Source organism: Panthera onca, chromosome C2, assembly GCF_046562875.1.
Source record: "Panthera onca isolate mPanOnc1 chromosome C2, mPanOnc1 haplotype 2, whole genome shotgun sequence".
In the NCBI taxonomy this organism is placed as follows: domain Eukaryota; kingdom Metazoa; phylum Chordata; class Mammalia; order Carnivora; family Felidae; genus Panthera; species Panthera onca.
The window spans coordinates 145,517,958-145,542,895 of record NC_138347.1 but is presented as its reverse complement, the minus strand read 5'-3'; the positions used below and the strand labels follow the sequence as shown (position 1 = coordinate 145,542,895).

Here is a 24,938-nt window from a genome sequence, read left to right as displayed (position 1 = left end):
AATTCACAAATGTGTGGAGATTAAACAACATACTCCTGAACTATCAATAGGTCAAAAGAGAAATCAAAAAGGAAATAAAACATATCTATCTATCTACATCTCTCTCTCTCCCTCCCTCCCTCTTTCTTTCTCTCTATAAATGTATATATATAACCATATATATATATAATTGTATATATATGTATAACCATATATATAAATGCATATATATAACCATATATATAACCATATATATACATATATATGTATATATATAAAACCATACACACACACGCACACACACAATTTTGATGAAAGAAATTGAAAAAAAACACAAATAAATGAAAAAATATCTCATACTTATAAACAGAAATAATTAATGTTAAAATATCCACACACATATCTTGCAACAAAAAAAGGAGATACAACATACCAAAACCTATTGGATGCAGCAAAAACAGTTCTAAGAAGTTTATAGAAATGCCTACATTAAGAAAAAAGAAAAATCTCAAATAAACAACCTAACTTTACACCTCAGGGAACTAGAACAATAACAACAAAATAAACCTGAGTCAATCCAAGATAAGAAAAAACAACAACAGCAACAACAAAAACCAAGGCATATAGATGAAATAGAGACCAGAAAAGCAACAAAAAATATCAACAGTACTAGGAGCTAGCGTTTTAAGAAATATATAAACAAGATTGACAAACCTTTATCTATGAAAAAAAGAGACCCAATAAATAAAATAAGAAATGAAAGAGGGCACATCACACTTGATACCACAGAAACACAAAAAAACATAAGATACTACTGTGAACAATTATATGCCAACAAACTGGGTAACCTAGAATAAGTGGATAAATTCCTAGAAACAACCAATCTGCCAAGACTGAATCAAAAAAAAAAAAAAAAAAGAAAGAAAGAAAGAAAAGAGAAAGAAAAAGAAAAAAGAAAATATGAACAGACCAGTAACAAGTAAGGAAACTGAATCAGTAATCAAAAATGTCCCAACACAGAAAAGCCCAGGGCCATATGGTTCCCCTGGTGAATTCTATCAAACACTTAAAGAATACGCCCTAACCTTCTCAACTCTTCCAAAAATTTAAAGAGACAGGAACACCCCCAAACTCTTTAATAAGGCAGCATTACTCTGATACCAAACCCAGTATGAATTATGTAAGAGAAAGAAAACTATAGGCCAATAACCCCAATACACATGGATGTAAAAATTCTCAATAAAATGCTAGCAAACCAAACTGAACAGCACATTAAAAGAATCATACGCCATAATCAAGGGGGATTTATCTTTGGTATGTAAGAATCGTAAATGTAATACACCACAATAATGGAATGAAAAATTCACACCATCATTTCAACAGTTGCAGAGAAAGCATTTGACAAAACAACATTCTTTTATAATATAAACTCTAAACAACATGGATATAGAAGGAATATTCCTCAACATAATAAAGGCCATAAATAAATGATAAGTTCACAGTTAACATCATATTTAATGGTGAAATGCTGAGGACTTTTCCTCTAATATCAGGAACAAGACAAGGATGCCAATTCTCACAAGTTTTATTCAACATAAATACTGGAATTTCTAGTCAGTAATTAGGCAAGAAAACGAAATAAAAGGCGTCTAAACTGGAAAAAAATAAGTAAAGCTGTCTCTGTTTACAGATGACATGATCCTATGTATAGAAAATCCTAAGGATTCCACTGAAAAGCTTTCAAACTAAAACACTTTCAGTAAAGTAGGTAGGATACAAAATCAACATACAGAAATTGGCTTTTCTATGCACTAACAATGAATTTTCTGAAAAATAAGTAAGGGAAACAATCCCATTCAGAGCAGCATCAAAAGGGATACAATACTTAGTAATAAATTTAACCCCCAAAATGAAAGATCTGTAGACACTGAGAGCTACAACTTTGATGAAAGAAATTGAAGACACAAATAAATGAAAAACTACTATCCCATGCTTACAAACCGAAATAATTAATGTTAAAATATCCATACTACCCAAAGCCATCAATAAATTTAATGCAATCCCCATCAAAATTCCAATGGTATTTTTCACAAAAATAGAAAAAAATCCAATAATCATATGGAACCACAAAAGACACTGAGTAGTCAAAATAATCTTGAGAAAGAAACACAAATCTGGAGGAATCATACTTTCCGATTTTAACTATATTACAAAGCTATGGTTATCAGACAGTATAGTACTCACATCAAAATAAACACATACACCAGTGAAATAAATTCTAGAGCCCACAAATAAACACTAGCATTTACAGTCTGATAATCTTTGACAAGGATCCAAGAATGCTCATTGGAGAAAGTACCTTCTCTTCAATAAATAGTGTTGGGAATATTGGATACTCACATGCAGAAGAATGAAATTGGATACCTATATTATGCCACTCATCAAAATTCACTTGAAATGGATTAAAGACTTAAACATAAATCCAGAAACCATAAGACTAAAAAATGGATATATGGGTTGTAACAGCCCTCTTTATAATAAGGGGTTAATATCCAAAATATATAAGCACCTCATGTGACTCAAGAGTAAAAGAAAAAAAAAAACCACTTTATTTAAAAAATGGACATAAGAACTGAATAAACATGTTTTTCCAAAGAGAACGTTAAAATGGCCAGTAGGTCCATGAAAAGATGCTTGACATCACTAATCATCTGGAAAATGCAGATCAAAACCTCATGAAATATTGCCTCACAAACGTTAACATGCCTCACATGTTAAAACAGCTATCATCAAATAGACAAATAATAACAAGTGTTGGCAAGGATGTGGAGAAAACCCTTGGGCACTGTTGGTGGGACTGTAAATTGGTGCAGCCACTACTTAAAATAGTATAGAGTTTCTTCAAAATAGTAAAACAATAGAACTACCATATATGATCCCGCAATCCCACTTCTGGATATATATTCAAAGCTAATGAAGGCAGGATGACAAGAGATAGCTTCCCTTCCATGTCAATTGCAGCATGTACAATAGCAAAGGTATAAAAACAACCTATGTGTCCATGTATGAATGAATGGACAAAAGAGATATGGTGTATATATAAAATGGAATATTATTCTGCTGCGAGGAGAAAGGAAATCCTGCCATTTGTGACAAGTATAGAACTTGAGTGCATTTTGCTAAGCAAAATAAGTTCAGATGAAGAAAGACAAACACAATACGATATCATTTATATGTGGAATCTTAAAAAGCTGAATTCACAAAAACACAGCATAATGGTTGCCAAAGACTGAAGGTTGGGGGAAATGCCTCCAAATGTTGGTCAAAAGATACAGAATACCAGCTATAAGATAAGTAAGTTCTGGGAATCTAATGCAGGGCCTGGTGATTCTAGTTAATAATACTGCATGACATCCTTGGAAGTCTCTCAGAAGGTAGATCTCAAATGTCTTCACCACAAAAAAGAAATGGTAATTATGTGAGGTTATAGTGGCATTAACTAATCCTACTGTGATAATCATTTTGCAATATATGAACGTATGAAGCCAAAACATTTTACACCTTAAACTGACACAGGGCTTCATATCACTTATATCTCAATAAAGCTGGGGGATAAAAAGAAATCGAATAGCCAAGCACCACTAGACTAGAGAGAAACATTAGCAGCTTTACAATTTTCTTTGATAGAACAAATCTTTGGAACCCAATAGGTTTGGGTTCAAATCTAGCATCACCATTGACTACCATTGTGAACTTGGGCCATCCCTTGTTTCTTCATCTGTAAAATGGAGATAATAATATCTACTTCACAGGATCCTAGTAAGGATTAAATAGTACAATAAGTATAAAAACACTTATCTTAGTTACTAGCAGCAGGTAGAGGGTATTACTCTAAGTGAAATAAGTCAGACAGAGAAAGACAAATACCATATGATTTCACTTATATGTAAAATCAGAAACAACACAAACCAAAAAAGCAGACCCATAAATACAGAGAACAAACCGGTGGTTGACAGAGGGGATTAGGGCTGGAGGGTTGGGCAAAATGGATGAAGGGGAGTGGGAGGTACAGGCTTCTAGTTATGGAATGAATAATTCATGCACAGGAAAGGTTTAGTGTGGAGAATATGATTATATCAACGGTATTATAACAGTGCTGTATGGTGACAGATGGTAGCTACGTGTGCGGTGAGCACAGCATGATATAAAGAGTTGTCCAGTCACTATATTGTACACCTGAAGCTGGTTTAACGTTGCATGTCAACTATGCTTCAAAGAAAAGGAAAGAAATGCAATTTCCTTTACCCCATACGTGTTGTCTGTTTCCTTGCCTCTTTTAGAATAGACACAGTTAAAGGCCTCGCAGACAGTCCCACAGCACGCCAGTGGTAAATGCAGAAACAAGGTAGGTCACGTCTGTCAGTACTGAGGGGGTTTCTCCACGCTAGGATGTTAAACCACTAAGAATAAATATATAACATGTATTCCTAACATTCAAATTCATGCAGTAATTTTCTTTAAGGTACGCTACAAAATAAGATAGAGAAAGCTATTAGAGTCAGCTAGCCGGGAAAGCTTCCATCCCTTCTCAAGGTATTTTCATGTGGTAGGAGAATGGTGTAACACTCCTGGCCTTTTTCTTACTTGTTCACTTACTTAATACTCCCGGATGGGAGGAGTAATGATTTACCTGAACGGTGAGTTCAAGAGCAAGAACTCAGCAAGGGTGACTCATCTTCTCCCTCCATTCTCATGATCCAACAGACAACACATTCACTATATTCTTCTAGGTCTACTGCCATAACCCACCTTTATCCCTTTGCAGGGAAGCCCATACTTCTCCAGCACTTGCTGTAACTAGATGGGATACATCTAATTTTGGCATTCACTATTTGAAGACTCATTTTTCTCATATACCTAAGCCACAGTTTCCTAATACAGTCCTTTCAGTAATTGAATCAATAGTTGTTTGTTTTTTTTAATTTTGATGTTCATTTATTTTTTTCAATGGGATCAGAATCTACATGGGGACAAGGTGATGCTTTTAATTAGGTCCCTTCAATCCACACCAATGCTGACCAGAGACAGGATCTTTTCCATCCAAATTTAAGAACAAATGACTAAAGCCATGAAAGGAGATTGTTCATTATTACTTCTAAACAGTATATCAAGAAATGAGCCATGGATTGTGATCAGCCTGTGGATACACTCTGTTCAGAGGTAGGACAAGAGTTGATATTCTTGCAAATTGAGGAGAACTTGTAGTCCACAGATACCCTGCAGTAAAATCGTATCTGGACGCCTGGTACAGACCTCGATTTACAACCCAAATTAAGGTAAATTTTTTCATTGGTTTTGGTTTTTGTCAAATCCTAGGAAAGAAGGAAATTCTATTAGAGCACAAACCCACCATTTCACCAAAGAAAATGCAGTGGAGTCTTTGCAGAAGCACTGGGTAGCACCCACAACCTGATTATGTAAATCGTTTTGTAGAAGCTAATACAAATATTTAACTTCAGAGGATTCTACCTCAAAAACTTTAAATAATTAACAAATAGGATTAAGATCAACCCTGACAATTTCAATATTGGGTTTTGTATCTCTGCATTCAGCATTAGGATTAAAAAAAAAAAAAAAAAAAAAAAGGAGCCAAGTCGTCATAGCCAACAAAGCAGACACTCACAAATATTTTACAGACATGTAAAAGACCAACCGCTAGTATTTCCTTCACTGGCAAGTTCAAAAATCTCCATCATGAGGAAAATAATACTCAGTGTTTGTTACAGATGTTCTTCTGTTGGAAATATCTTTCACAAGAGCATGTGACACAAAGATTCATTTTGGGAAATGACACAGAGCAAGGTTTTCATTACATGGCATCAGTCATCCAAGAGTAATGAACTGTGTTAAAACCAACATTGGGCTGCCATTCTTTGGAATTACAGTTATTTAAAGAACATTTCATAACAGTGGTGTAGGGTATCTTGTCATATCTTTATATCCACCAGCACAACAGAACCACATGACGTGACGAAGTATTGGAAGGAAATACGTACAGACTCAATTAGAATTTGGTTCTCATGGAAAATAACTTCTGAGAAATGCACCATTATTACAGATTGAAACCAGAGACTCCCACAAAACAAATAAAGGAGGAAGTAATGGTGATATATCCAACTCTTCCATTATTAAGAAGTGTGGGATAGAGATAACAAAGCCCAAACATGCCAGCTCACTGAAAAGTCTGCTTTATTCTGAATTACTATAGAAAAATTTTTTTTTAATTTTTTTTTAACGTTCATTTATTTTTGAGACAGAGAGAGACAGAGCATGAATGGGGGAGGGTCAGAGAGAGGGAGACACAGAATCTGAAACAGGCTCCGGGCTCTGAGCTGTCAGCACAGGGGCCTGATGTGGGGCTCAAACTCACGGACCGCGAGATCGTGACCTGAGCCGAAGTCAGCGCTCAACCGACTGAGCCACCCAGGTGCCCCACTATAGAAAATTTTTTCATAAAAATCTCTTGTTATGAGATTATACTATAATTTGCTCTCTTCCTTTCTTTTTGATCTCTCTTCAGATACCACCTCATCAGAGAGATTTTCCCTGACCGCTCTACTCAAAATGCGTCTTGACCCAACCTTCAACCACCATCCTCATCTCCTATATATTTAGTATCCTTAACCTCTTTTGATGGTCATAGAACCACTTCTTTCTAATCTATTGGAGCTCTTTGTTTATTTTCTGCCTTCTACCAGAAGAATGTGATCTTCATAAAATGTTGGTTCAATGCTATACCTTTAGTATGTAGAACAGCCTTGGTACATAGTAGGTGTTCAACATAAATGCACTGAAAAACTAAGAGAATTAAAGACATTTCTACCTAAATTATAGGCTATATCCCTTATCACCCCGAGAAACATTTTGGGATATGGACAAATGATAGTATATAGACTTCTCTGATCCCCTGATTTTGTTGAAAAAACAAACAAAACAAAAATGCCTGGACATTATTCTTGGGATACCAGCATCCCCAGACAGCACTTGCCCATCATTATGTAATGTATTGATCGACTTTCCCACATGGTCTCAGGAAGCAACATCAACCCTATTGGCTACTGAACTTGCCTTTAAACAATGACTCTCTCCTTCCCACATAAGAAGTTTTGAGAAGCTTCCTTGTTTGGCTGAATTATGTGTAGGCCTGAACCCACTGTAGGGACCCATGGACATCAAATAACCTGCTTACTCTCATATACCTAGAGATGGTAAAAGCAGAGGCTCTTAACAGGGCCTTTGATGACAGGAGTCTGGCATGTGCCTGTGCTTTCATAAGAGTAGCTTTGGTTGATAACGAGCCACATCATGAGGCTAGCAGTCAAACTTAAAATTTTTTTTTCTAGAATATTCTATAAAGTAGGCCTTCTTCCATTAACTAAAATTCTCCTATTAGAATATAACTGTTAGGGTTATGTAATAACCACAGGGGTAATATATTTTCAACTAATTTTATGCATATACATATTTGAATTTACAGAATCATTTTCCTATATTGATTTTTTAATTTTTATCTCTCTGGATGTCAAATGAATAAAATTTCGTTAATTTTAATTTTTTTCCTTAAAGAGAACTACTATTAAGGTCATTGATTTATAGGAGAGAATTCCTTTCCTCTGGTCCCAATCTAGTTCTCTGCCACAGTTGACATGGGATTTAAATACTATCCCTGATATGCTTAACATCCTCTTGGACACTTGGTCTCTTTTGTAATCACTTAGCTTTGATTTATTCTACATATCCCACAGTGATGGGAATCACCTTTGGTAATTGGAATGGCAGTGCTAAGAGCAGACCTGATAAAACCTTTTTTTAAGGGGCCTGAGGAAGGGGCGACTCCTTCTCTGTGGGCTATTCATTTAGAAAGAGATGTGCTCTGTTTACTTGAGTTTGAAATTGATAGATAGAAAATAAGAAAGAGCCCTGCTAAACTTGAGATAACTCAAGGTTTGGCTGCTAATAATTGTTGACTGTTCAATATGTAGAGCCATTCCAGAATCTCCAAATTTATGTCCAGGAAAACTCAGTTTCTAGAGCCGTATAGCCCTCTAGTGAGGCCTCGGTGACACCAGGAGGAATAATGGACAAGAAAGATCTCTCTAGAAGGCAGACAGGGATTATAAGACTGGCTAACCAGTGAACTTACTGCACTGCAAAGCTAGAATTCTATTCCTGCCCCCAGTAATCAGCAATTGCAGCTGGTTACCCATTCTCTCTGTTCCCAAACAGTGGTCTTCCTTTAGTTTCATGTATCCTATTTTTTCTCTATTGTTGTATGCTGTGGAAGATGGGATAGATAACCTGTCTTTTAAGCTTATGAGTGCTAAGCCAGGAGAGGCAGCCGTGTCTGAGCCTGTTGGGGATGACGGCATCACCAGATGTGATTAGAGGATGAGGCTTTGAGGTATGCTCCTTTGAGGAAGGAATGAACGCATGCTACCCAAAATGTATAAATGGGAAGAATGGTGTAATGGATGTTGGACAGCCAAAAAGATGAACTATTCTTAATTTTCTCTACTAGAGGCAACAAAGCTAAATTATTCATAATCCTAGGCTCTTTTGCAGCTAAGGAGAAACCATATGACTCAGTGTGGGCCATTATGATGTAAACACAAGTTCCTAAGTTAGGATTCTGGGAAAGCTTTTAAAAGGACCAAATCAGTCAGAATGATCCATCAGTTTCAGATTCTTTTGTTTTTCCTGGTTAAGATGGATAGCATATCTGGGCTTTAGAAACAACATATGCAGGGGTGCCTGGGTAGCTCAACTGCTTAAGCATCTAATTTCAGCTCAGGTCATGATCTCATGGGTTCATGGGTTCAAGCCCTGCATTGGGCTCCATGCGGGCAATGTGGAGCCTGCTTGGGACTTCTCTCTCTCTCTCTCTCTCTGTCTCAAAAATAAACATCCTTGATCCTTGAGGGCACCCCAATGCATTTGCTCTTCATTGCCTATCTATGGCCTTCTTATTAATAAGAAAATAAACACCTACAAGGGTAAGCTATTCTTAGATGTTTTTGTTTCTCAGCTCTTTTTACGCTTAGAGAGACACATTCCTTGGCCTATGATTTTCTTCTAAATACACTGAAGTTGGCAAGAACAGTAACAGCCAATATCCTTAATCCAGGGCAATCCAGTAGCAATCCCAGGAGAAGGACTAAATGTTAAAAATCCAGAATAAGAAAGAAGTTTTATTCAACTTGATTCTCCAACACCTAGCACAGTGCCTGATACTTAGCAGGTAATAAAAATGTTTGCTGATGTTATTTATTTTATTTCCCAAAAAACTGTTTTATAATGACATGCCACTTAAAGCAAACATTAGAATTCATAGAAGGTTCAGTAACAAATTTGAATTTAATGAATAACAACATTCATTGAATAATTAACATTTATTGAATTCTTAGTGTAATCTAAGCACTATGCTAAATTCTTTCTGTATTTTTTTAATTAATTCTGACAGGCATCCTTAGTTCAATAATGTTAAGTATTATTATTAGAGAGTTTCAGAGATATTTAAATTATTTAGCCAAGGCCACACATTCAGGTGGTATCAGAGCCAAAATTCAAGGCCAAGTTTATCTCTCTCCTAACCTACACTCAACCACTATGTATTACTAGAATATTCTAAATCTGCTCTCTTCAAAGGAACATTTTCTTTGATCCCTAAAAACTCTTTTTGACAGAACAGCAAGTATACAGAAAATGTTAGTTTGTGTTAATGGCTATACATTATTAATCAATTACCACTTACTGGATGATTTATTGTTTGATTCTTCTTAGTTGACAAATCAGTTGAATTTTTCATATGCACACACTGGAATAAGTTAGCTAGAGCGATTCCCTTGGACAGCTTTGTGAACACTCCAGGTTGCTACTGGGAACCTAGATTATTTGTAGCCTTTTTGCTTTAAAATCCTAGAGTCTTTAAAATGTAGCACCACAACCTGCATGGTAGGATATTGATAGGAACAAGGATGCAGGAGGCGATTCAGTAGATACTTAAATGGCAAAAAATATAGTGCAAGTTTCACACACCCTGCGGACTGCAGGTTTATATGATAATAAATTATAGTTATCACCAGGACAAAGGGAAAAAAAAAAGGCCATGAAATCCAATAGCTCAGTGAGAAATCTGCTAATACAGGTGGTCAAGCTTGTTCCATTTCATTGTCAAAGGGAGGCTATTTATTTGCTTCTGGGTAGTTAAATTACAGAGCCATTTACTGCTGAAAGTTTTCTAGTACGCAGATGTGGATCTAAGGCTCTGGGCTTTAGATTCAAAGTCTGAGAGAAAAATAGAGGAATAAGAATTTACTCCACAGACAGCATAATTGATAAGGGAGAAATCTTTCAGCAACTCCAGAAATAAAATAAGTGTTTTTAAGCATTCTGATTGGAATCTCCTTACATTGAACATTGTACAGTGAACATTGGGGACAGGTTGAGGGTAAAAACGCTGGCTATAATGAATAACTTTTTAGAAGCTCTTTAAAATATATTCCCTTTGATAGCCTCCTATTTAGGTAAGAGGTCAGTGATTGGTGTACATATGTGTAAGAGAGAGTGAGATAGAGACAGAGATTCCTTGTGTACCAGAATGCTCAGAAACAAAGGGAAAATAGCCATGATGGCTCTTCAGTAATTATAAAATCAATGCCAACTTTCTTTGCCTGTTGTGCAAGAGGATAGGGATTTTTATCCAACAAGTAACACTACACATATATTTATATATATTTTTCCCACAACATTTCCAAAACTTGTTAGTCCATCAACAAAATAAATCAAAGATACTCCAATAACATTTTCTTCATAAGCATTTTTATAATGATTTTCTTGTCAGTTGCCTTTCAGTCTATCTGCCTGTCTCCAGCAACTATATTTTACCACTTGTTTCCTGTGTATTAGATTGCTTGCTTAAGTTGCCAGGTAACTTAACTCTTTGCCAAGTACCCCTTAAACCAAGACATGTATATATTTCCCTTATTAATTACAAATATTGATTTCATCCATCTTAGTTCATGAGCAAATTGGAAGCTCCAGGCACACTCTTGATGAGGAATACATTACACAGCAGAAAGAATTCAAATTCCAATTTATATAGCCTTGAAAAACAACTAATGTGTTGTAAGAGGGCTATGAGTCCACCAACATAATCTATGTGCAAAGTGACCTACAACCAAAGATTAACAGATATGAGTGGTATCAGCATACTAAAAGATATCTGAAGACAAAGAAAACCATATACCCTACCTCTGGTTATCTCAGGTTGAAACTGAAAAATATTATAAGGGGATGTTAGCAGTCACAACAAGATCATAGGAGCGAAAATTTGATGACTTGGTCTTATGGGGATGGTTAATGGTAACTACATGAATTGGTCCCATACATGAATGTGGCCCAAATGCATTAGGTCTGAATTTCATGATCTGTTGGTTTTTTTAGCTGACTTTTGAAAATCCAGAGACAAATTAATTCAATAGCAGTAATCAAAAAATTATTTAAAAATTTTAGGTGCATGTGAATAAATCCAAAATGACCATTAATTGGAAGCAAATACGTAACAAGCATCTATATGCTATAAATAATTTTCTTAAACTTTTTATTTGAAAATAATCATAGATTTACATCAAAGTGTAAAGATATTATATGGAGATCCCATTCACTCTTTACCCAGTTCCCTCCAAGTTTACCTTACATAATTACAGCAAAATATCAAAACCAGAAAACTGACATCGATATGCGTGTATAGTTCTATGACATTTTAACATACATGTATAATATTCTTGTAATCACCACTGCAATTAGAATTCAAAACTATTTAAAATGATCATATTGATTTTCTTGAGTATAAACATGCATTATGATTCCAGAGAGAAAGCTCCAGACTACTGTTTTACAAAACAACGAATGTGTATTGAAATTTATTAATATCTAGGAAATTATTATCTAGTAAAGCTATACATAAAGGTCAAAGTGAAATTCTAACAATACAGACAATGTATGCTTTTTTAAAAAATGTTTATTTTTTGAGAGAAAGACAGAATGCAAGCAGGGGAGGGCAGAGAGAGAGAGGGAGACACAATCTGAAGCAGGCTCCAGGCTCTGAGCTGTGAGCACATAGCCCCATGCGGGGCTCAAACTCAGGAACCGTGAGATCATGACCAGAGCCAATTGGAGGCTCAACCAACTGAGCCGCCCAGGCAACCCCCCCCCCCAGACAATGTATGCTTTAACTGAACTCATTTCCTTGCATAGACCAGATAATCTCATGATTCAGCCATCAGCTGTCCCCAACATAACAGTAAATAATTTTTTAGCACAGTTTACCAACGACAACTTGCTGAGAATTATACTACTCCCAAACTCTTCACTGATGAAAGCCCTAGACACACACACACACACACACACACACACACACACACACACGCGCGCACGCTTCCTTTTTCAGGCAAAACAGAGCACTTTACAAGTGCCCTTAATGTGCTAATGAGGTCACCATAACAAAAGAGCATATTAATAAGTATACACAAAGAAACAATGAAATAAACCAGCCAGGATTTTCCAAACCAAACCTATTATAAGGCGCCTTGCCTTCCCTAACAACTAAATGTAATTCGAATCATTGCAAACTCCAGTTCTGATTCAGCTCACAGCCGTGGAGAAATAGACGATCACAAAAGAAAACAAAATCTAAACGCCAATCTTACCTTGGCCATCTGTGCCTGCACGCCATTTGCCTTGAGAGACGCTACTGCTTTCTGTGCGGCTGCAGGACTGTCAAAATCCACAAAACCGTACCCTGTGAAAGTACAATACCCCTTGTTAGTACTGCATCTCTATCATACAGGGGGACGGTGTGTTTGTGGCCACACTTTCATTCGTAACTTCTGGAATAACCAGAAAGGCTCTCAAGCCATTGGCCTTCATATGTCAGGAGAGATACCACAATACCATTAAATGTAAAATTGTAAGTCTCTTATTTTCTGGAGATTGGGTATGCAGTCAGCCATCTGATTTGGGCTAATCGGACGAGTAAGGTAATACATTATTTAACCATGACCCTCTTCAATGAATTTGCGGCAAGGATGAGGAGCACAAAATGCTGAAAACAATAGAAAAGTCATGTCTGAAGTCAATTTTCGAAACCTCAAAAAAGCTCATGTTAATAAAAAGCCTCTATAGATCAGTTTATTCAAGTGATTACTCACAACCTCTACAGTGCCTGGCACCCAGTAGACATTTTATATAATAAATGTATGTTGACTGTGTGAATGAATGAAGGTTGTGAATGCGAGTTAGGGTCTCAACCCAGTTCCAGCTGATACATAAGCCCATGCTAACTCACCACAGAACCTTGTCTCACTTGATGACAACATCTTTTTATTTAAATTTATTTATTTTGAGAAAGAGAGAGAACAAGCAAGCGGGGGAGGGACAGAGAGAGAAAGGGAGAGAGAGAATCCCAAGCAGGCTCCACACTGTCAGCACAGAGTCTGATGTGGGGCTTGAACCCACAAACTGCAAGGTCATGACCTGAGCCCAAATTAAGAGTCAGACACTTAACTGACTGAGCCACCCAGGTGCCCCTCGATGACATCTTAACTAAGACTTTTTCACTCTTAAGTGATGTGTGATTGAATAATTAAATAGTCAAGCTTCTTTTTTTTAAATATTTTTTAATGTTTATTCATTTTTTGAGAGAGAGACAGAGCATGATTCGGGGAGGGCAGAGAGAGAGGGAGACACAGAATCAGAAGCAGGCTCCAGGGCTCTGAGCTGTCAGCACAGAACCCAATGTGGGGCTCGAACTCATGAACCATGAGATCATGACCAGGCCGAAGTTGGACGCTTAACCGACTGAGCCACCCAGGAGCCCCTCAAGCTTCTTTAAAAATAATTTAAACAGTGACCGGTGTCACTTATTTGTTACTGAAGTATAATCTGAAAAAGGCACAGGAGTTCCCTCTACTGTTCTCTGCCCTTGTGCCTGTGTAAGTGCATATACAGAGTGAGGCCAGGGGAATAGCTAGAATCAATGAAACAGAATCAATGGAAAGGCGATTCTGTAGGACCATAAACTAGCTGATATTAGTCTGGGGCTTTAGCCTAACTGTAATGTCAGCTGCCCTAAGAACATCTCAAAATTAGAAAGCTCAAGCATGAGTATGAGGGCAGCTGTACCTGGCATGTCTAACAAGCCCATCATATGTATCCTCTTATCTGTCAGTCACGGATTTGCTCTGCACTCTCATGCTTGTTCCCCAGAAGTTTGGAGGTGAGCAAGCCTAGTAACCATGCTCTGGGACCCACCTCGCCATCACCAAAGAAGAGCGCAAGGGAATTCAATTACCAAGTTGTTTCTTTTAATTAACTTTTTAATTTTCTCCCCTCGAATCCCTGCTTCTTTTTCTCCCTCCCAGCATGGTATCCTAAAATGAACTTGTTACACAGCAGTGTACCATAAAATGCTCTTGAAAAGCTGGGCAGAGAAGCTGCGAAGTTTGTGTTTCTAGTCCAAAGGGAAGCCCGCTCTGTAAGTACTGCTAATTCTTCTCTTCCCACAAAATTCAAACTATGTGAGTAATAGGAGTCTTGCCACCCACTAAGATGAGTCAGATAGGGGAAAATAAAAGCAGAAAGAGAAAGGGGGAGAAAAGAACAAATTAAGTCAAGAAGTAGGGTCAGGGGAGCAGAAGGTAAAACTAAAGTGTAGATATTATCTCTTATGTATCAATGTGTCGTGCTGGGTGGTTGACATGTTGATAACTGGTGAAATGATAACTTCATGTATCACTGGCCTCGTGCCTATTCATGATACATGAAGAAACAGAGGCTCAAGCCAAACGGCACAAATACCCACTAATTTCAAGCTGCCTCATTGCCAGGTCCAGGATTTGAAGTGAAGTCATCATAAGCCCTTCCCAAATGCACCACACAATGAACTACTTTATAACCCCACTTTGCACATTCTTTAGAGTAGCCCCTGAAGCCTACCGGGAAGAGGACACAATTCTTGAAAATTCCTTGATTTTGAAGTTAGGACACAGAACAAAGCAGTTCCACAAGTGGATTCAATGCAGTTCATTTAGTCTGTACATTTATTAATGGTTGAATTTCCAGTAGAACGGGCTAAGTGAAATTTGACAAGGCACCCCCTTCCACTACATGCTTTGGTCAGTTGTCCTTATCGATTCACATGCTCATTCTTTCATTCAATAATGAAATTCTGGGGTGCCTGGGTGGCTCAGTGGGTTGGGCATCTGACCCTTGATGTCAGCTCAGGTCATAATCTCACGGTTCATGGGGTCAAGCCCCACATTGGGCTCTGTGCTAACAGTATAGAGTCTGGGGCTTTAGCCTAACTGTAATGTCAGCTGCCCTAAGAATATCTCAAAATTTGAAAGCTCAAGAGATTCTTCCTCTCTTTTCTCTCTCTGCCCCTCCCCTGCTCATAGGCACTCTCTCTCTCTCTCTCTCTCTCTCTCTCTCTCTATTTACCTATGTTAAAATAAATAAATAAAGTTAAAAATTTTAATTAAAAAACGAAATTCTATTTCAGGCACTTTGCCAGACACATGAACACAGCAGTTAAAAAGAATGGTCCTACTTCTCACCCTTGTGCATTTTTAGAGTTGAGAGATGAACAGGAAACAAATAGCCACACAAATGAATCTACAATTACCAAACGGCAGAACTGTCTTGAAAGAAATGAAAGCATATAATACAGAATCTGACTACTGAGTGTTCATTATTGAAAGTCTTAGGGAAGCAGTGGCACAAAATGATTTGCATTTCTTAAAATATCCTGGCTGAAGATCGAGTTGTTGTGGGGAAGGTGGACAGCAAGAGTGTCATCGGGAGAAGAGTTAGGGGCTATTACAGCAACCCAGACAAATGGCGGCTGGCGATAAAACGGAGGGGATGAAATGGATGATTTGAGTTATATTTTGGAGGCAGAATTAGCAGGACTTGATGATAGCTTGGCCGGGTTGGAAGCAGGGGAGATATAGACGACAAGGATTACTACTGATTTTTTTGGCATAAGCCACTGGGTGGGTGGAGATGTGATTTATTGAAGTGGGGGGCCTGGAAGAGCATCCAACAGGGGGGAGGGAAAATTACAATATCGGTTGAGTCAGAAATGTCTGTGAGACATCTAAGTAAAAATGTCAGAGAGCAGTTGGATATATTAGGCTAGTGCTCAGAAAAGAGGACAGGATTGGGGATACAAATTGGGAGGTCAACGGCATAAAGATGTGATTTATAGAGACGGAAAGAGACAAAAACGCCTAGCGTAAGTAGAAACCAAGGACCCGAGTTTGGAGCTTGAACAACTTCGGCATTTAGGTGTCAGGTGGGAACAAGAGATTGCAAAGGAGAATCAGAGAGGGAGAAGGGAATGAAAAGGGAAGAGGATGTCTCAAGGCCAAGGGAAGAAGCTGTTCCAAGAAGGAGAGAGAAATCAGCTGTCATGTGTCACTGACGGTGTAAGCAAGATGAGGGCTTGCAAATGTCCAGTGTGCTTAGGAACGTGGGTGTCATGATCGTGATTTGCTTCAGGCAAGTGGTAGGGACTGAAGCCTGTTGGGTAGTTAAAGAATAACAGCAAAGCGGGAGAGGGGGAGAGAGTGTTTGCAGGTCTCCTTGTTATCTTGCTAGGAAGGAGAATTAAGAGATGGTCAGCGAGAGGGTGATACAATGTCAAACGAGCTGTTTTGGTTTAAGATAGGAGATACCAAGGCTTTTAACCTTAGCTGCACACTAGAATCACCTTGAGAGATTAAAAAAAAAAATACTAGTGTCCATTTCTCACCCCCAGGAAAGTAAATCAATATCTTTGGTAATATGGCCCAGGTGTTTATACACACACACACACACACACACACACATACACACACACATATACACACACAATGGTGCATGTGTGTACGTGTATATGTGTGTTCCTCAGCTGATTTTAGTGGGAAGCCAGGGAACTACAGAGTATTCATTCAAGGCATTCAACAAATACTTATTTGTTGCACCCACTATGGGACTGTTCTTGGCAATTTCAAATCGGGATAGAAATGATCAAACAGAAAGCAAAAGATCGAAACTTCCGGAGGGCAAGAGGATAATTTATAGAATAATGTTCCTGGAAAGTGATGGAGTGAGAGAATCTAGAACATATGTGAAGTGCTGCCTTTACTAAAAGAGGGATCTTTGGGGCACCTGGGTGGCTCAGGTCCAACTCTTGGTTTCGGCTCAGGTCATGGTCTCATGGTTTGTGAGTTCGAGCCCCATGATGGGCTCTGTACTGGCAGTGCAGAGCCTGCTGGAGATCCTCTGTCTCTGTCTCTCTTTGCTCCTCCTCTGCTCACTCTCTCTCTCTCTCTCAAAAGAAATCAATAAACATTAAATAAAAGAGGGATCCTTCCCTTTACTCATTGCAACTTGAAGGAAGAAATAAAAAAGATCACTCTTGGTTAATCGTTGTTATTTATTATACGTAGCCAGTCATTGGGACTGTACTTAACACATAGCGTGTGCTTCATAAATATTTGTTAAAGTGAATTAAAAGCATGTGTAAAAGATGCTAACACTTCACGGACTACAGGGGGAATTAACCGATTGAAATGTCTATTGATACATTTTGACTATAAAGAACAATATAATGCCAAGTGGTCCCAGTCTGGCTCGGCCATGCTCCCACCCAGCCAGGCAGCCGTGGTTTTCAGGACTCTGCACCTCGGTTCCAGCGTGGCTTCTCCTCTAGCTTCCTCCCCTTCCTTCCAGCCCAACACATTACACACGATATGACAAAATCACAATGCTGATCTCCGGGACTCAGCTCCAATCTAAACAGGAGAAATCTCTGTGAGGGTATGAGACACCTGAGCTTTCTCTGAATCAGGGAGGGAATGAGTGAACCTTTAGAAGAATGTGTTTGTAGAGCCATCTTGCCCACAAGGAGACACAGTGGTGTCTTTGTAAAAAAACACCTCCTCTACAGAAGAGTCCACGACAATAGGGGTGCCCAGATCCCGTGACACAAAGTTATAAAGAAAGAATAAGCCACCAGATAGGAAATACTTCACTGAGCTATGTGTTTTCCACACATACCTACTCAATTTAACGAACTAAAATGAAAAGTTCAGAGGTAAAAATGTCTCAAGCAATCCCGGAAAACACTCCGACTGTAGAAATACGCATCGCACTCCTGACGGCACATACTCCGTGCGACCAGAAGAACAAAATCAAACGCAAAGTTGCTCCTAGAGAATCATGACGCATTTCCTACAAAAGAAAGCAACTTCAATTGGGTTTCAATTTGCTTTCCTTACTGGCAAGTCATCAAGCCTGGGACCCCTGCACCTACATCTGGAGAGGGGCAGGGTGAGGAGATCAGCTCCAGCTAATAACGCTGTGCGGTAACCGCTCACATCCTCGAGGAAACAATGGTGAATGGTCACCATCGGAAACTCCAGCCCAAGCGGCTGCAAGTAGACCAGTCTCGCTCCCTCAATTACATAATTAAGCTTGGCAACAGGTTCAAATGAATTAAAGCTGAACGTGGCTGTTTTCTCCACACACCCCTGTGCTTGTTTTTCTTCCTTGTCGGGGGGAGAAGGCCAGCAGTTCTGCAATTAGCGGGAAGCAGAGCAGTGAGAAAGAACCAGCTCCATACTAATTAGGTCACTCGCCAAACGCACTCATTCCATTGGCAGATAGAATCAATGCTTTCCTGAAATGCTTTAAACTTGGTGTGTTAATTTAAAAGTTTTACTATTTTTATCGCTCTGCAAGCCCGGTGACATAAGAGAAAAAAAAGAAAAAAAAAATGTTTATGCACACTCTTAGAAATTGTGACTGAGTTCTAGAACAACGGATTGGCCCAGAGGGCTCCGGTTTCATTTCCTTCAGGGCATTTGTAGGCGACTTCTCTGTGACCTTTGCCATTCAACCAGACCGCTGTGTGGCAACCCATCTGAACGGTGTCAAAAGCCTCTGGACCATCTTCAACAGCCTATTTGTACTTCTCCGGTGCTGCCGGCTCTTTGAAGTTTCTATTGCAACTGCTTACCTATCTACCAACACCGGGATTGTACTTTCTAGGGTAGGGGGAGGGCAATGTTCAAACCAGAACTCCTGGTTCGGACCCACGGTGGCATCTCGCCAGCTGAGGGAGATTTGCTCTCAGAGTGAACCCTACGCCACATTTCGCAACGTTTGCATTGCCCTTCCTCTTCAGAATGGCTGTCATGAAAGCCCACTTGAAACACAGATGGCTGGATGTAACACCCAACGTCTTTCAGAGATGATCCAGCTGCGAGTCAAATGCGATTTGTAAACGGAGTAAGAATCTAGGAACGTGTCTAGGCATTACACGTTCAAGTGAAGTCCTACTCAAATTTGACAGTGAAAATGTTTAAGAGTTGCCCTCCCATAAATTCCCCCTCCTTCCGTTTAGACTTAACAATAATCTGCAGCTGTCGTGTCTGAGCTCAGAGCAGAAAACCTGAGCCTCAGGTAGGGAAGGTGAGCAGCAGGAAGGGAGGAATGCTTTGCAGGCTTCCTACAGGTCCCGTGGAGTCTAGGCTACCTCCTTGCCTCTGCATTTCTGCTAAGTGCTCCTGCATCTGTAAAATGTTGAGTGATGGCTGAATGCCTTTCCTTTTATTGTGCTTCCTAAGTCTCTGCGTTATGTGATCAGAGAAGGGTAGCAGGGTAGCAGTGATGAATTCTTGACGACTTGTATACTTATGATACCAAACTAACCAGAGACCCCGGTCATTACTTCAGTATCTTCTTTGCAGCAATTGTATAATGAAGCAAGGGTTCTATGGAGGAACCATAATAGCCATTTGGCCAAACTCAGATGTGTGAAAACAAAGGCAAAAGATAAGCCCTGCTAGAATGCAAAAGCCAGCAACAAGAATGCTTATTTTGAGGGCAAGAAAATCTAAGTCATCAAAATCTGAAATCACCTATGCTTTGAAACATCTTCAGAAAGTAATTTGGAATGATTTTTACACAGAAAAAAAAGCACGATGTGCACTTTCTCTGCAAAGGGCTGTGGCCCTCAGATATTTAGCAAATAGAGGTAAATAAGAAGGGAAATGGTGTCCTTTATACAGTAAACAGATTGCTTCACTACATTCCCCTGATGTTTGAGCTTAATTACCTAAACATTCTGATATCCCAGTGCCAGAAACACCAAAATGAGACATCAGTGTTTGGAGCAGGATTTACCGTTATGAGGAACATTTTTGAATCATGATGTGACTTTCCTGTTACTTAATTTACTAAACGTCTACTATGTGCAAGAGAGATAGCTCGCTAGATGCTGCAGAGAAAACGAAGACACTCTAATGAGGTCCCTCCCCTCAGGCAGTTCAACGGTCTAGTCGGGTAGATAAGGAAATTTAAATATCATAGAGAGTCTTCTTACACACAGAGGGTTATGTTAGGTGAGCAAATGAAAAATGCCATGTTTTCCTTCAATATAGTATACGTGGTTTTGCATCTACAATTCTGCTCTTGGAGCTCAATGCCTGATTCAACACGCCCAAAGTCCTTCAATGAGTTGCATGATGGTAAAATTACCCACATTCTAAATTTATCTATGTATGTATTATTCTACCTCTCTGTTGGGCATTTTTGTGCACAGCAGAAATGAATTAAGTTAAATACAAATGAATTATGGAGAGGGATTGGCACCACATAAAAAGTGAAAGAAAAATGCTAGTATTCGAACATGGCAAATATTTCTTCCAGGTGGGGGCAAGCTCAGTACATTTTGTGCACAAATGATAAAAGGGAGCACCGGGAAAAGAAATTAGGTCCCACATGGCCTTTCCCAGCAGAATAGAACAATTATGAAGACTGACAAATTTAGGGAGCAAAGTACTTAGTAGTATGCCACTTAAAAATGGGACACTTTCTCATCCCATTTATGTTGCACAAAAAGTCTTATTAAACCAAACACAAATTCAAATCCCAAAACTCACTTCCCAACTCACCCCATTCAATTGATTTTTAAACAAGAGAAATTGCTTCTTTATACTGAATAAAGTCAAAATTAAGATCAGGATCATCATTTATGGGCTTAAAGATATCGCTATGCTTTATTAAGATTAAAGAAACTCACTGATTTGCCAAGGTCTTCGACTAGACCAACCATTATTTTATTATAATATTGCAGAGATTAAGGAAGCAGTCTGCTTGGCTGCAAATGGGCAGATTAACCTCTGTGAATCATCTTGCAAAGTCTTCCTTTGCTAAGAGGCAGTGTTCAAGGATACACAGAAAATACACATCTTGTCTGAACCATTGGTCCTATGTGTCTCTGCGGTCAACAACAGCGGGAGGTACAAATGTGTATTGCAGTAGAGCTGCGGGAGCCAGCCAGGGTACTGGTAAAATAATTCCACTGAGTTTGTAACTATGATGGAAGCAAGCTGTAACTGAACACTCTAATTATAGCTCTACAATCCCAGTGCACAGTAGGATAGCCAAAACTAACTATGATTTCATTCCTGAGTGCCCATCCTGCCCTCCCTCTCCTTGCTCTGGTCCTATAGACATGTGGAACTATAGACTATTCCTCCATCAGAAGAGCAGAGATGATTGTCGGAGAATCCATGGGAGGACAATCCCATGCCCCCAACCCGCAACCCCGAGGTGTTTCAATGCACACTTTCAATGGCTCCAGCTAATGTCCTAAGAAGCATGTGGGTAGTCTTTTACATCCTTCTACAACAGAGACGTCACGTGACCCACAGCCATTCATCTTTAGAGGACAGATATTGTAGCAGAACCATCCAGAAAGATGTATTAGGTAGCTTAGTGCAAAAAGGAAGGAAGAGTAAGTGAACCCTATATACAGGTCAACTGTCTTTAAGATAAACATGTATTATCTACAAGTCTGTTTTTGTTACACTCGACATCTAGATATTCACTCCACCAACTTGTCATTTCATGTAAATTTCTGCACAAAGCCCGGTGTTCCTTTAACCATTCTTACTTTCCTGGGAAAGGCTCCATGTATGATTTCCTCCTCCCAAACCTTTGACAAAACTCACTTTGAAACCCTCAGGAAGCTTCTGTTTAACAAAAGTCATGCATTTTCTAATTTATACCCATATTTTACTGGATGCAGTCTTCAGTCATGTGGTTATAGGCTTTATTCCAAATATTTTAAGTAAATGTCCATAAGTACTGTCCCTATCACTATGAGAAATGGTGTCTTTTACATCCTGTTAGACCTCAAATTACTTGTTTTCATCCCACCTGATGTAACAAATTACAATTCTAGTTTTGTATTCAAATTTTAAAAATAAAGAGACTTAGGTATATATATATAAATGAGAGTAACAGAATGCATGGGGAAATAAATAAATAAATAAATAAATAAATAAATAAATAAATAAAAAATAAAAATCAAGCCAAACAAAATAGTATTCATTGAAATAAATGTAAATCCCTTTCTGCCTAGACCTTAGTGCTATGGTCTACCTTCCTGAGAAACTTTCTTATGATTCCTTCTGATGTTCTAACTTGAAATAGCCACCAAAAATAATTCTTGAGCTCTTACTATTATATGCATTAGAAGCACTTAGGGATTTATAGGGTAATAAAAATTATTCTTGCTATCAAAAATCATGAAATGAAAAATATTTGTAGTTAAGATTTTGTAAATGGCTCCCCAACTGTCCATTCCCCCCGCAAAAAAAAAAAAATAAATAAATAATTAGTAGTGTTATTTTCTTCTAATTTTAGAAGTTATATAATTTTATTGAGGAAATTTCAGTCAATATGGAAAGAAATTAGCCATGACGCCACAGCTCAAAAATAAACAAACTGTCCATTTACTTTTTTTCTTTATTTTTAACCCAAGTGGTATCAGATTATGCAGTTTTATAATCTGCCTTTTTTTTTTCCCTCTTACTAATGCATGTGGCTACCTTTCCTGGTCAATATATATGGATTGTTATGATCCCGTTCATCTATTATTTTCAGCATCCAATTGCCTAGCTCTTTCTTAAAGATTTCTGAGCTTTACATAATGCCTTAGCCAACTGATTTGCAAAACTGATTTTATGCCAACATCTTGAAAGATTTTTAAAATTAATAAAATCAGAATACGCGATACTCTTAAAGCCTCCTAGTCGTTAGTGACTTTTCCTGCGTTTTTTGTTTCTTTGAAAGTTACTTCAAAGAAACACCCTAAATGCACTGCAAACCAAAGATACCAGAAGCCAGGTAAATCAGATTCAAACAATGCCCTCCCGAAACACAGGAGTAGGAAGCCCACTTTCCTTCTCATTGCAATTAGGCTGGACTCATCTCAAAGGAATTTTGGAAATACATCGGTACCTTATGAGGCACAATTTCAGATCTGTGATTCAGAAAGGATGCCAAGAATTTGAATGGTCAAGCCATTATACTCATGATTGCTCATTTATTTAGAAGTTGAAAGTGAGTTTTTTTTTTTCTCAACAATGAAAGATATGTTTTCCCCCAGGAAATTTTACTGTAATATGAAAACTGGTATTCTGACTGATGGTACCAACTCTTCTGTGTCCCTTTCATAGCTGGTGATCCATAACTTACAACTCAGGTCTCCTCTCTCAGAGACAGAACTCGCTTGAAGAGTTGTAGCTGCCTAAAGACAATGGGATTTCAATGATCCTAGGACATGCTGGTTAAATGAACTTTAGAGAAATGCGACCTGGATGGTTAAGTACAATGTCCTAACTAAGGTCAGGACCTGGTTCACTAGGGAAATGGCACTGTAAGCGGAGATCACAAAGGCTTTTCTTACTCTACCTGTGGTCTGTGGACGGGCAGCAACGACATCACTTGAGAGCTGGCGGAAATTCAGCGTCGTTTGCCCACTGCCGATCTACTCAATCAGCCTCTACATTTTGACAAGATCTCCAGGTGATTATATGCACATTAAAGACTGAGACACCCTAGTCTCCAACCGGCCACTCCTCAGGTCTGGACTGCACCTCCTCTCCTTGTAAAATTACAGGGAAGATGGGGATCTTCAAGTCATCTCTTCCAACCTCTATCTGGTCTGCCAATATCTGTACAGTCCTGTGCCAAGCGCTCTTCAGGCTCCACTGGACAGTGCTGATGTTAAGAAAAACACAGTCCCCAAGGTGGCTAACACTGGACAACTGTATTTAACAGAGAGAACTGTTCGGTGTGACTGAAGGACAATTATGCCAGCATCATACAGTCTAGGTTCAAATCTTATCTCTTCTGGTTTGGGAGCAAGGAGTCCAAAGGCACAGAACACTAAACCAAAATTAGGGGTAATAATAATATTGCCTTAATTATATATTGGCTCTGGGCAATGAATGAATTCAAAGCTCCTGGCCTAGTGCCTAAGGCATCCTCTCTCTCTCCAACTCCCTCACCTTCTTAGATTGTGCTGAAACCAGGCACCCTGATGTAATCCACTGCCTTAACTGCATTCTAAGAGCCAAGCCAGACAAGCGTATTCCCTTCTTCACGTAATAAATCTCAATGTTTTTAAAGACAGCAGTCTTTTCCTTGCTTGTATTTGCAAAATTAATATTTGGAAATGCAGGATCGGGGCTATTTTTATTTAATAGCCAATTTCAGAACAAGTACATGCCCTCCTTCTCTCTCTCTCTCCTTTATGTTTGTCCTTCAGAGATAGACCTAATTCTGTTTAGTTACAAAGTTCAAATTGGCCCTACATTAATATATCCCCTTAAAAAAGCAATGTTCATTTGAAGAAGCAGGTAGCCAATGTGAAGAGTGATTATACAATAAATGTATTATGCAAATTCCAGTGAACATTTTATGCACACTGGATAAAGAATCAAATTAAAGTCTCATAACCCTTGGAAAATTAGAGTTAGCAAGCACAGAGGTTGATT

At 38.6% G+C, this 24,938-nt stretch overlaps 1 protein-coding gene across 11 annotated transcripts in view; it reads right to left on the bottom strand.

Moving 5' to 3' along the window:
* Positions 1–24,938, bottom strand: part of RBMS3 (RNA binding motif single stranded interacting protein 3) — a 1,330,859-nt gene that overhangs the window by 418,467 nt on the left and 887,454 nt on the right. For all 11 annotated transcript variants that reach the window (XM_060640721.3, XM_060640722.3, XM_060640720.3 and 8 more), the window contains one exon: positions 12,747–12,838. In XM_060640721.3, the coding sequence (XP_060496704.3) occupies positions 12,747–12,838 (92 nt within the window). The remainder of the gene's footprint in view (positions 1–12,746; positions 12,839–24,938) is intronic.